General features: G+C 54.7%; 1 protein-coding gene across 5 annotated transcripts; it reads right to left on the bottom strand.

The window, feature by feature from the left end:
• Positions 1 to 629: 629 nt before the first annotated feature.
• Positions 630 to 11,993, bottom strand: ZSCAN25 (zinc finger and SCAN domain containing 25). Of its 5 annotated transcripts, none has more exons than XM_047779597.1 (7): positions 11,920 to 11,993; positions 10,495 to 10,619; positions 9,191 to 9,607; positions 7,674 to 7,875; positions 7,032 to 7,123; positions 5,651 to 5,777; positions 2,171 to 3,805 (listed from the first exon to the last, which is right to left on the bottom strand). In XM_047779597.1, the coding sequence occupies exons 3-7, from the start codon at positions 9,575 to 9,577 to the stop codon at positions 2,973 to 2,975; spliced, it is 1,641 nt and encodes a 546-aa protein (XP_047635553.1). In that variant the 5' UTR covers positions 9,578 to 9,607; positions 10,495 to 10,619; positions 11,920 to 11,993; the 3' UTR covers positions 2,171 to 2,972. The 5 variants fall into 5 exon arrangements, with proteins under 5 accessions (XP_047635554.1, XP_047635553.1, XP_047635552.1 ...); XM_047779596.1 differs by lacking the exon at positions 11,920 to 11,993 and adding an exon at positions 11,624 to 11,868 and having other exon boundaries at positions 9,191 to 9,610; XM_047779595.1 differs by lacking the exon at positions 11,920 to 11,993 and adding an exon at positions 11,624 to 11,868.
• Positions 11,994 to 13,045: the final 1,052 nt, after the last annotated feature.

The raw sequence follows: 13,045 nt of genomic DNA, 5'->3' as shown, positions 1-13,045 counted from the left end.
GACTATTAGGAGACAAAGGACAAGTTATGACGTATGGCTCTCACCTTGACATTAAAGAAGCTTTTTAAAAGTTAGGTGGTTTTTTTTTTTCCAAACATTCATTGGGAATTAAGAAATTGTTCAATTTTTTTTTAGGAACCATACAGTACTGTGGTTTCGATGTTTGCTTTTTTTTTTCCTTTTTAGGACCACACCTGCAGCACACGGAAGGTCCCAGGCTAGAAGTCGAATCAGAGCTGCAGCCGCCGGCCTTCACCACAGCAACGCCAGATTCAAGCCGCATCTGCAACCTACGCGGCAGCTTGCAGCAACGCCAGATCCTTAATCCACAGAGCAAGGCCAGGGACAGAATCCACATCCTCACCGATACTAGTCGGGTTCTTAACCTGCTGAGCTCCACATTTTGATTTTTTCTTTTTAAGAGCCCTTACCATTTAAAAGTGTACACTAAAATCTCTGTAAACACCACCTGGGATTTGCTTCAACATACTTTGGTTGGGGAAGAAAATAAAAAGGAAGATGAGGTAGCGATGAAACAAGACAGGCTGTGACAACATTATGGTTAAAGCTGAATAATGAACACATGCAGATTCATTTATACGTTTTGAAATTTTGTTATAAAACATTTCTAAATAGAAAAATACAGAAAACAATATCTGACATTTAAATAGGTATCAAAAATAATGCTTCTCCAATTCCATGGGGACATTTTTCTTTTGAGGCTCTTTTGAGGAACGGTCCCTAAGCTTTAGTCTCGCAGCAGAGAGGGGAGCCCATGTGGGAAAGACAGCAAGGCCTGACTCTCACAGAAGCTCCTCGCAAGGATCCTAACGGGCTGAAAAGCCAGTGTGTGATCAGCGAATCCAGAGAGGACCACTGATGAGCAACGCCTAGCCCCTGGTGGCCTCACGCTCCACCTGGCTCTGGAAGACAGCTCCCCGAGAAAAGGCCAAACTCAGATCAGGTCAGCTCCCACGTCCTTCCGACCAGAAGCTAGAGGCTAAGGAGACGCCTTTCACCGGGTCTGGCTGCCAAGGGGCCGGAAGCCTGGCCCAGCTTGTCTGGGGAGTGAGGCGAGAAAGAGCTGATGCTGCATCTGACCTCGACGCTGCTGAGAAGTGGCTGCAGCCCAGCGTCGCAGGGTGGACGGCTCCCAACGCCCTGGTTAGCGCCGCCTCGTGGGGACAACAGAAGGGCCGGGGGCCGTTTGCTAAATCAAAAGTAAACACCACGATTATCTGCCAAGAAAGGCCTGATAAAGTAGCGTGGTTCAAAGTGGACAGAAGAATGCAACTCTCTGCATTAGAGGCATCGTTACTGTGTATCTCATTTACCGTGGAAAATGGGGAGGGGGGGACCCCAGGGAGAGAAAATTAAGGGGCACCATGAGACGAGACACATCTTGCAGTTACCAACACAGTCAAGAGACAGACTAACTCACAGTCCTGTCAGAAGACCACCTCACCCAGCGGCCAGCGTCCGAAGGCACAGTATTACGACGAGCCTCGCAGCACAGTCCAGGCTAGTTACGCAGCTTCCAGAAGGTCTGAGAGAAAGGAAACCCTTTAACGATGGCAAAATAATATGAGAGAGCTTAAACACAGTCACAAATACTGCATGTTCTCATTTTTTTTAAAAAAAAGTCTTCTTTTGCACACCCACAAACATCCTTCCTAAATTGGCACTCAGGCAAGACAGCCTGCTACCGTCTCATGTGTCCAGGTGGCCCCAAGGACCCCAGGAGCCTCTGGGGGTGACAAGGATCGAGATGCACCAAGGATAGAGGTTACTCAGGAACACGAGGTAGGTGGTGGCGAATGCATGTCAGGGCTAGAAGCTGAGAGGACTGAGCTGCAGGCTCGGACGCAGGTCCAGAGGCCTCCTGGCTGGGAGCGTCCCCAGGTGCCCCCTTGGGGGGTCCTGAAGCTCAAACACATTCACTGAATCATACGCTCCCCAAGGACAAGGACTTCCCCCGTCTTACTCAGCGATGTACCCCAAGCACCTAGAAGAGTCCCCGGCACTGTCGGGCCTCAATAAATGCTTGTGGAATGAGTCAAACGAGCAAACAGGGATGAGGGTTTTATACTCCGTGAAGCGCCATCAAATACAGGCTATTACTACTCGTTCATCTTTCAGGCTCCTTTAAGGACATCTCTACAGAACTGGGTATTTTAAAATACTCTCACGTTTATTCAGTAATTAACAGCAAAATATTAATTTCCTAACAGATGTGTGGACAGCTTCTATCATACAAGGAAAAACAGAGTGGGGAAACCGCAGGGTCAAAGGTTAGACACACGGGGGGCTACACATAGAGTTAAATGAAGGAGACTGCCTGAGCGACCCCCACTGGGAGGGGAGACGGGGCACCGGGCAGGCGGGGCAGGACGTCCCCTCACGTCCCCTCGCCCTCACCCCGAGGCTCTGGGCTACTAACGGGGGTGCTTCCAGCACCCGATCACAAGCTCCGGGGAACAAGGGCTCGCCCGTCTCGTTCACTGCACTCCCAGCACCAGGCACACGGAGGAGAGTCAATAAATATTCCCAAAATGGAAGAGAGAATTGAGGGGAGGAAGGGAGACAGAGCCTGAACTAGGGTCGTGCCAGGCCTGGGCCCTCAGAAAAGTGAGCTCCGAGCTGCTGCAGGTGGACACGAACACCCACGGAAGGGGAGAAACCCCGCCTGAACCGAACCCCGTGTGGCCGCTTCCCAGGGGTGGTGAGAGAAGGTGCAGGCGCCCCTGGGTGGGAGGCGGGAGACGCAGCCGCCGCGCTCCGTGTGCTCCCGGCAGCTCGGGCAAACCAGGCCTCGCCTTCCCCTGCGTCTGGGAACAAATGGAAGGAGAAGGGATCAGAGGGCCTCCCTGCGCAACAGTCCTCGCGCCCCAGCCCTCCGCCAGGTCTCCCCGGAAGGCCCCGGCCGCTGCAGGCCCGCTGGGGGGCAAGGAGGCCGGCTCGGCGGGGCAGGCTCACTGGCCCGGGGTCTCCTGGCGGTGCTGGGTCTTCTGGTGCCGATTGAGGATGGACCGCTGGTTGAAGCTGCGCCCGCAGGCGGGGCAGCAGTAGGGCTTCTCGCCCGTGTGGATCCGCTGGTGCCTGACCAGCCGCTCGCCCTTGCTGAAGCGCTTCCCGCACACCTGGCAGCCGTAGGGCTTCTCGCCGGTGTGGGCGCGCCGGTGCACGGCCAGGTTGGCGTTGCGGCTGAAGCTCTTGCCGCACTCGCAGGTGTAGGGCTTCTCGCCCGTGTGGGTCCGCCGGTGCACCTGAAGGTGCTGCCGGCGGCTGAAGCTCTTCCAGCAGTCCCCGCACTGGTAGGGCTTCTCCCCGGTGTGGCTGCGCTGGTGCACCTCCAGGTGGTGGCGCTGGCTGAAGCTCTTCCAGCACTGGCCGCACACGTAGGGCCGCTTCCCCAGGTGGGTGCGCTGGTGCTTGGTGAGGTACTCTCGCAGCGTGAAGCCCTTCCCGCACTCCACGCAGCCGAACGACTTCTCCTCCTCGTGCGTCCGCTGGTGTCTGACAAGGTTGGAGCTCCGACTGAAGCCTTTTCCACACTCCGGGCACTGGAAGGGCTTCCAGAAGGCGCTGGGGGTCTTGAGGTCACGGGGCAGGGGTGCGACACCGTGGGGGGGAGGCGGTGGCCCCAGCGTGCTGCCCACCGAGCCTCCGGCCTCCTGCTCGCAGGTCCTTCCGAGCTCCGGGCTCTGGAGCGCGGCTTCCCCAAACCGCTCTGACGGCACCCGAGCCAGGGCGCCCTTGAGGTCGGCCAGCTGGGTCTTGGGCTCCTTTTCCCCGCTCCCAACGCCTACGGGACAAAGGAGATAGAGACGGATGCTGCAGCAGCTCCGCACGCAACCGACCTCGACACATTTCACTTCCTCTGACTCTAAAGCCAGACTGTCCGTTCCATCCTCAGGGACTGAATGTTTGTGCTCCCTCCCAAGCTCACAGGTTGAAGCTCTGACCCCCGGGGGCTGCTATTAGGAGGTGGGACCTCTGGGAACTCATTAGACGACATCACAAGGGTGGAGCCCCCGGCTGGGATCAGCGTCCAGTGAGCAGAGAAGCCAGAGCTGGCTCTGCACACACAGAGGTCAGGGGAGCAGGATCCCTCCTGATGGGGTAACATCCTATAAAAAACTGAGACCTGAAAAGGCCACGTAAGATGCCCGCCCGAGGTCACCGTTAGTAAGGGCTGGAGCCAGGATGGGTTCCCACGTCCTGAAGGAAGCATAGCTGACCCGAGGACAGTGCAGGGGTTGCAGGTGCTGAGCCTGCACAGTCAAAAACCCGAGTATACTCTTTTTTGGCTGAGGTGTGCAGCAGCTTCATGTGTAGTTCCCAGACCAAGGACTGAACCCAGGCTGGCATAGTGAAACGACTGAGTCCTATCCCCTAGACCACCAGGGAACTCCCACAAATCTGGGTATAACTTTAAACTCGCCCCTTGGTATCCAAGGACTCAACCCATCATGTAAGACTGTGATACTGACTGTTGGAAAAAAAAATCCAGGTACAAGCACAGTTCAAACCCGTGCTGTTCACAAATTGACTGTAAGATACTTTTCCTCATCTTCCAATATATGTGAAGATAAGACCGGGTGACATCGGTACAGATGAGCTGTCAGCACACAACTAACAAAGAAGTTATGAAAGGAGGAGGAAGAGAATCAGAGGGAACACAGGAGAGAGCTGCTCCCAGCCACGGTCCTCTCCCTCCCCACTGCTCACCCCCTGCAGCCCACAGAGCTGTTCCGCGGCTCCGCATGCCGGCGTCCCAGGCTGTCCCCACCGAGCCTCACCTGCATGTCCCTGGCCCTCTCCCCACCCCCACGTTTCCTCCTGCTGCTCCTCCTCCGTGAGCTCCTTTCCTGTGCGGCATGGATGGCCCAGTCCCCCCAGCTCTAACCACAGGGAACAGCCAGCTGCCACCTGAGACAGCCCAGCCAGGGCTGCTTCCCGGGACAGGGGCCTACAGCAACCCCTCCCAACTACGGGATCCTACTGAGCAGCCTCCTGCCCCTCTCCACACACACACACACTCATGGGCTCCCAGGTCTCACGGGCATCAGTCCTGCCCCAACACAGAACTGATGACATCACAGCCCCGACAACACCTTGTGTCGCCTGCCCCTTTGTCCACTCCTCTTCTGACACAGGAGAGCACCCCACCAGCTCCTCACATGCCAGGGTCCACGCGCCTTCCTCACGCCCGTTTACTGTCTGCCATGAAATCCCCTTCCTTTATCCGTGGCGTCCAGTTCTAAAATCTGGGGTGAGGGCAAGAACCTGGACCTAGAGCTTTCAAAATACTGTTTCTTGGCGTTCCTGTCGTGACACAGCAGAAACGAATCCAATTAGGAACCATGAGGTTGCGGGTTCAATCCCTGGCCTCACTCAGTGGGTCAAGGATCCAGCGTTGCCATGAGCTGTGGTGCAGATCGCAGACGCGGCTCGGATCCCGCGTTGCTATGGCTGTGGTGTAGGCCAGCGGCTGCAGCTCCAATTGGACCCCTAGCCTGGGAACCTCCACATGCTGTGGGTACAGGCCTAAAAAGCCAAAAATAAATAAATAAATACACACACACACACACACCACACACACACACACACACAGAGTTTCTTACTTTTGGGACAGAACCGGTCTTACCTGGAGGTGAGACCCCACAGGCCTGGGAATCCACGTACTCCCCAAAGCAGTCTATCTGCGCTGGCGCCACGTGCCTCCACTCCTCCTCGGGAAAAGCCAGGGCCATGTCTTTGAACGGGCCCAGCCCCTGCAAGCGCACAGGAGATGGCCATGGATAAAGAGATGACCCCAAAGTAGGAGCAGAGGGACACGGGGAGAACAGAGCGAGAAGCCAGAAGGAAGCAGGGTCCCTAGATGGCCTCCCGAGCAACAGTCTAATGACAAACAGGCGACGGGCTCGTACTTCTGAGTGTCTGCCGCAGCCGCTGAGCCGGCACCCAGCAAGCGCAGGATCCGGTTTCCCGGCTTCCAGCACCCCCCGCCAATCCTCACGTGTGATGGAGCCTGGGCGCGGCTATGACCCCCGCCCCCGGCACTGATTTCCGTCAGAGGGGCGTGAACGTTTGAGCAGGCCCCGCCTTTAGAGCGAAGCCACGTCAACACGGAGGTGCTGTGGTTCGTGACTGCGGAAGGAGAGGGTCTGACCAAGCTCAACAACGCTGCTGCCACGCTTCATCTCCTCCAAACCTCGTTCTTGGAAAACAGACACAGGCAAGGGCGCGGGCATCAGACCCCGCCCCAACAGTGCTTCGGTGACACCAAACCTGACTTTCTTTTTCTGCCAAAGGACGTCTTTTCTTCTATAAGGAATTCCTCACTTCCAGACTCCAGTCCCTTCAGAAAAGTGCCACGTTGGACATCCCCCACTTTCGGGTAACCCTGGGCATCCGTGGAAGAGATTTACACCATGGCAAGGGCGTCCAGTCCGTGCCCTGGTGACCTCCCAAGAAGTGCTGACAAGGCCAGGTCTCCTGGCGTGGCCACAGGAGGGGCCAAAGAGACCCCCTCTCAGGGCTCCTGGGAGCCCCAAGCCGAGTCAGCGTCATTGCTGCTGACGTGGGGGGAGGATGGGGTCCAGAAGAACAGCAGCAGCAGAAACATCCAAAAGGCTATCTATCCACCCAGGGTTTCTGACCTTCTGGCCACCCACCACGGCCCAGACCAGGCCCATGGGTTTCCATCAATAATGCCTTCCTACTCACCATTCTCACAGTAACACTGAGTCGACCAAAATTTAAAAAAAAGCAAAAACAAAGTAAGAAAAACAAAGAGGGATGCAAAGGAACACACTGAGCCTTATGCTTGGACCCTAACACACAAGGCTCAATCCAAATTAATAACTAACGACAGTCAAGTGGAGAAGACAACGCCGTCACATCCACGAGAACGAGGCAGAAGGACTTAACTCTGCGGATGGTGCCCTGCTGCGCGGAGAAATCTGGGGAAGGGGAGCCCCATCCTAGCAACACGGTGACCCCTGAAGGGCAGAGTCACAGCTCACCTGGGATCCGGCCGTCAGGAACCCCGCTGCCATCTCCTGGTCCCTGGTGCTCACTGCAGGGAGGCCCAGACCAGCCTGAACACCTGGCAGAGCTGAGCAGGGAAAATAAACGCAGAGCAGGGTCAGCGCCGGCCTGCAGGCAGCTCCGTGACAGGCGTCTACTGCCTGACAGGTGGGGTGGCTGTACCCGCCCCTGCTCCCAGCTGGGAAGTCACGCTCTGTCCCTCCAGGGCCATTCTCGCTCCCTAGCCTCACACACTTTGAGATTCAGGAACATGATAAAGTCACACGTACCCTCAGGGATGTGGTTTATCTGCCTACTTAAAAAAAAAAAAAAAAAACACCCTATGTGTCAGCGACATAGTTCCTGGCAGTTTCTAAAAGGGACGAGAGGGAAAGGAGAAGAAATGATAAGGGAGCAGGATTCTAGATTCTCCCCGCAGACATCGAGGGATCGCAGTAGAGAAAACAACTTCACTTCATCTGCTTCCTGCTGAAGTCAAGGATGTAGCCAGGAAAACCCGGAAGTACACCCGCACGGAACTCAGCTTATCAGCTGCGGGGTTTGTAAAGGAACAGGGAGGGGGCAGGGCACAAGGCACGGGTTTCTGTGCCCTTCTCCCCTTCCTGTGTGCATCTTACCCTGCTCCTGGAAGGCCTGCATCCCATCTCCAGGGTTCTGGTTGAGCTGCTCCTCCGTGCCTTGGTCAAGGCCTTGAACGCCTTCCCCACGGGGCATCCCCCACTCGGGCTTGACCTCCACTGGCCCCAAGTGGACACCTGGTTCCCAAGGGCCTCTGCAAAGCGCCGTCTCCTCCTGATCCCCCTGCGCATGGCACGGAACCTAAGAAGAGTCCCCAACATCCATCAGAATGAGGCCTGCGGAAGGCTGTTAGCAAAGAAGCTGAATTAAAACCTACAGAGAGACCCATTCTTGCTGCAGAGGAGAGAAAGGACAAGCTGGCTCAGCTCTTCGCCAGCAATCAATGAGAAGGCGAAAAGGAAGCTAAACTCAATTTATTAGGTGCCAAGCAACTTCTATGTACCCACGTCTTTTTTTTTTTTTTTTGCTTTTGCTTTTTAGGGCCGCAACTGCAGCATAGCATACACAGCAAGGCCAGATCTGAGCCTTGTCTGCAACCTACACCACAGCGCACGACAATGCCAGATCCTTAACCCACTGAGTGAGTCCAGGGATCGAACCTGAGTCCTCAAGGATACTAGTCAGGTGTGTAACCCAATGAGCCACAACAGGAACTCCCCCGGTCCACACTTAAGCTCCTTGCTAGGGAGTGAAAAAAAACAAAACTCTCTTAGGATCATACCAGAAGTGAGGGGTAACTGCAGGGGGAAACGGGAGGCTCAACTGAAGATTGTTACCTTGAAATAAAACAGCAAGGTTCGCTGCTCCTGCCTCTTTCCCAAAGAGCAATCGGGACACTGTACCAGCAAGGGACCGAGACATGGCCAGAACCCCAAGGAAGCATGTGAGGTGCAAAGTCACTTGGCATCCCCAGAACTCCACTAGAGAATCGCTATGTGAGCCACCTGAGCCAACGTGCCAGCCACGGAAACAGTGCTGTCCCAGACAAGGCTTCCTGCGAAGAAGAGTCACCAAGTGGAACTCCCTGCACTCCCCCGAGCACCTCTGCCCAAGACGGAGGAGGCTGCTAGGCTGGGAAATCAATCACAACTGCCTCCTTTGGGCCTGAGGTGCCCAAGAGAAAGACGACCAGGCCTCCACCCCGGTGACCAAAACGGAAGCTGGATTTCCTGCTGTGGTGCAGCCAGTTCAAGATCCAGCTTGTCTCTGTGGGAGTGCTGGTTCAACCCCTGGCCTGGAGCACTGGGTTAAGGGTCTGGCGTTACCACAGCTGTGGTGTGGGTCGAGGCTGCGGCTCAGGTCCAACCCCTGGCCCGGGAACTTCCACACGCCTCGGGTGCAGCCAGAAAAAAAAAGCTGACCACCCTTCCACCGGCCCCGCCTCTTCCCAGGGAACAGCTGTCCTTGCTGAAAACGCCACCGCCCTCCCCTCCAAAAGTACCTGGGGGACTCTGGCGGCAGAGAAGGAAGGAGAGTCTCCCTCTCCGCACCCCTTGCTTGAGAGCTTCCCTTCCCGTACCAACAGAACAAGACCCAGACACCCCTTCTCACCCACCGCCTTGGCCTCCAGCGCTCCCTCCGTGAAGTCCTCCACCGTGGCCACCAGGGCCTTGCCGCTCTCCGGGCCGTGCTCCCGCATCCAGGCGTAGAACTCCCGGGGCAGGATGGTCAGGAACTGCTCCAGCACCAGCAGCTCCAGGATCTGCTCCTTGGTGTGCAGCTCAGGCCTCAGCCACTGGCGACAGAGCTCCTGGAGTTCCCTCAGGGCTTCCTGGGGACCAGCCGCTTCCTGGTAGCGGAACTGCCGAAATCGCAGGCGGAAGGTTTCAGGACTGGGGTCCTCTCTCGCCCTGCCCCACGGCAACTCTTTCTCCAGTTTTACCACGGGAACACCCATTTGCTGCTGAGGGTCTTCCGCCATCCCTGGATGCTCTTTAAGCATCTTCACGCTCCCTCCTGGAAGACGGAGGGTCTGCTGGGAAGACCAGACAGACCATGAGAACAGCATTAGTAAGACATGGAAAAGGTCAAGTTCATCTTAGTTCTGTCTCTACATCAATGAACATTCTGCTGGCAAACACGATAAGGAGGCATTTTCAAAACACGAAAGATATATCCTGAAAACCATGCCAATCCAGCTCCGTAGATATTTGCTAAAAGTAGGATAAAGATGAAATGCGTAGGACTTAGCTTATACCCACAAAGAGCTCAGGAGAGTGTTAAGAGGGAGATAACGGTACAGTCATAGAAAAATGTAAGATGGGTTACAACTAGGTCAGTCACCAGAGCTACTCTTCCAACAGGAAAGAAAATATATATTCAAACACATAGCTACGCTTGGCCCACAGAAATGAGAAATACAAGCAAGGACAAGACAGACAAAGAGGCTCTGCTTTGAAACCCACATACTGGTGCAGCAGACAGAAAAAAAAAAAAAACAAGTGTAAGCAAAAAGGGGGGGGGGGCTTCTAGAAAGAAAATAAACAAAGTGTTAACGGGGGACAGTCACCTTGGAGAAGGCCTTGCTGAAGAAATGACACTTAGGCCAAGACCCACAGAAGGAATGAGAATGAGCCAGTCATTCAAAGAGCATTCCGGAAAGAAAAAGGCTTTGGGCTAAAAAGGACTGGGCAGGCTGAGAAAAAAGCCCAAGTGTGATGTGGCTTCAGCAGAGTGAGGGAGGGACAGGACTCAGAGGGAGGTAGAAACCAGATTATCCAGGGCCTGGGCACAGAGGAAGCATTATGGGCTTTACTCTTAGTCCTTATTTAGTGGGGAGATACACATTCTCTAAGGGTCACTTTGCTAGGAAAGTGAGAGAAGAGGTAAGAGGGGTCAAGAAGGGAAACCCACACTTACCGTGATCCAAGCAGGAGATGACAGGGGTTGCAATCAGGGTGCTGGCAAAGAAGCAAAGTCAAGACATATTTTGGAGGTAAAACCCATAGACTGGCTGGTGGCTAGGATGTGACAGTGTGCTCAGCCTAAAAAAAAATAAAAATAAAAATAAAATTAAAAAAAACAGCAAAGCAATATATATGCACCATTACTATAACTGATCAAAAGATTTCTACCTTTTGTAGGCTTTACCATTTAGAACACCGTAATCACACACTCTCATTTAATACTTAAGACCCTTCTGTTGGGTGAGTACCACTCCCCTACCTTTTTTTTTTTTTCTCCCTGCTTTTTAGGGTCATACCTGTGGCAATATGGAAGTTTCCAGGCTACAGGTTGATTCCGAGCTGCAGCTGCCGGCCTACACCACAGCCACAGCAATGCCAGAACCCAAGGGCATCTGTGACCTACGCCATAGCTTGGAGCAACACCGAATCCTTAACCCACTGAGCTAGGCCAGGGATCAAACCCCATCCTCATGGATACTAGTTGGGTTCTTAACCTGCCAAGTCACAACGGGAACTCCCTAGTTCCCCTCCTTTTTAAATGAAGAAACTGAAGATCTAAGAGGTTAGACTGTTGGCTAAGATTGGCCTCCCAGATACATGGTGTAGATGAGAAACATGGGAAGCCAAAAAGAGAAAAAAGTTTATGCAGGTTCAAGTACTCATATGGGGGTGGGGGGGCGTTGAGAGAGGCTTGTAGTGAACCCCTGGGGTGAGATCACCTTAAATGAAGCAGTAAATAAGAAACTGGCAACAGGTACGTCCAAGTTGCTGCTTAATGTTCTATTTGGTGTCTGTGTATTTATCTCTTCTTAAATCTATTCTGTTTGTCTATTCGTTTTCTCTGCTTACATCAGTGGAGATTTCTCTTTCCTGGCTTTCTAGCCACTGCATTGATTCACCTCACTATTGCATTTATCGCATTATCGTGCGAACGTTTACCCGTGTATCTCAATCCACCAGATTCCCTTTAGTCGAGAAAGCTCCTCATTCAGCTTTCACCCTCAGCCCGTGAAAAACAGAAAGTGTCCCCTGGAAATTCTTGAGATGAGGGTTCTACCGCTCTTTCTAAAATGACCACTTACGCTTTTCGGTGTTCCGCTTCAGTTCAAGATACCGGGTTTCGTGGACACCCCTCCGTTAAGCCAACCCTGGCCGGGCGGGATCGGCCCCACTCCTACCTGAGCCTAGCGCGGGGCGGCCCCCAGGGTCCGGACCCGCCAGGCCTCGGTGCCGACGGACGCACCTCCGGGGAGATGCGCCGCCGCAGCGTGCGCCCCACGGCCTCCACCACGACCCGCAGCGGCCTCACACGCAGGCCCCGGCGCCCTGGCCCCCTCCGCCCCGCCACCCTCACCAGGGTCCCCACATCGCCCCGCACCTGCGCCGGGCTCGCCGGAGCCCGCGGCGGACCGGAAGTGGGCGAAGGACGCTGTCCGACAGGTGCGTAAAGGAAGAGCCCTTTCCGCTTCCTCTCTAGGACGCTGGGAGGTCGGTGCGTCTCGATGGTCGCGGGTCCCCGGGGACCGATCCGGAGCGCGCGGGGGACCACGAGAGGCTCTTCCATCCTGGACGCTCGCAGTCGCCAGGCTCCTTTGTACCCGAGTCCCCCCTATGGGAGGGACCCTCCAGGCACACCGCCGGATACCGCGCCTCTCTCGAAGGGTTTCAGAGCCCAGTCGGTCGACACCGGGGTTTATTCCGCGCCCCTCATGCTTTGCGCCAGGGTTAGGGGCGGGACAGTTACGGAGGAAAAGCACGAGTGTTGTGGATTGTCCTAAAAGAAGCGTCGAACTCGGGTTCTGTGTCTGGGCCACGGGAGAAGGCTTCTCGTCGGGGAAGGCTTCCTGGAGAAGCTGGCACCTGAGCTCTGATTTGATGCGTGGACCAAAAAGTGAGCATAAAGAGCCAGGCAGCCAAGTGCTGGAGGTTGACGGCCTTCCCACACCTTTGAAGCCGCTGGAGCAGGCGACTGTAATTCCAGTGATAACCTGGAGGCAATGGGAAGCCGCAGAAAGATTTGAAGGCGGGAAGGAACCGATTTTGGAAAGATACTACCAAGAATCGTGCGATTGGAGTTCTTATCGTGGCTCAGCGGTTAACGAGTCTGACTAGCATCCATGGGGACGAAGGTTCGATCCCTGGCCTTTCTCAGCGGATTAAGGATCTGGCATTGCTGTGAGCTGTGGTGTAGGTCACAGATGCCATTGGGGTCCAGCATTGCTGTGGCTGTGGTATTGGCCAGCAGCTACAGCTCCGATTTGACCCTAGGCCTGGGAATCTCCATATGCCGCAGGTGTGGCTCTAAAAAAAAAAAAAGAAAGAAAGAAAAAAGAAAAAGAGAAAAGAAAGAAACCTGTTAGAGACTGAGCTAGAGGCGAGGGAGGTAGAGAGATGAGGAGACTGGCTGTGGGTTAATCGAGGCTAAATAATGCAATCCTGGAGAGAAAGAATGAGAGGCAGAACTGAACTAGAAGGCTCAGATATGGAACCCATTCGGAAAGTAA

The sequence above is a fragment of the Phacochoerus africanus genome, chromosome 5, assembly GCF_016906955.1.
Source record: "Phacochoerus africanus isolate WHEZ1 chromosome 5, ROS_Pafr_v1, whole genome shotgun sequence".
In the NCBI taxonomy this organism is placed as follows: domain Eukaryota; kingdom Metazoa; phylum Chordata; class Mammalia; order Artiodactyla; family Suidae; genus Phacochoerus; species Phacochoerus africanus.
The sequence above is the reverse complement of the archived record's forward strand: the minus strand, read 5'-3'. Positions and strand labels throughout refer to the sequence as shown.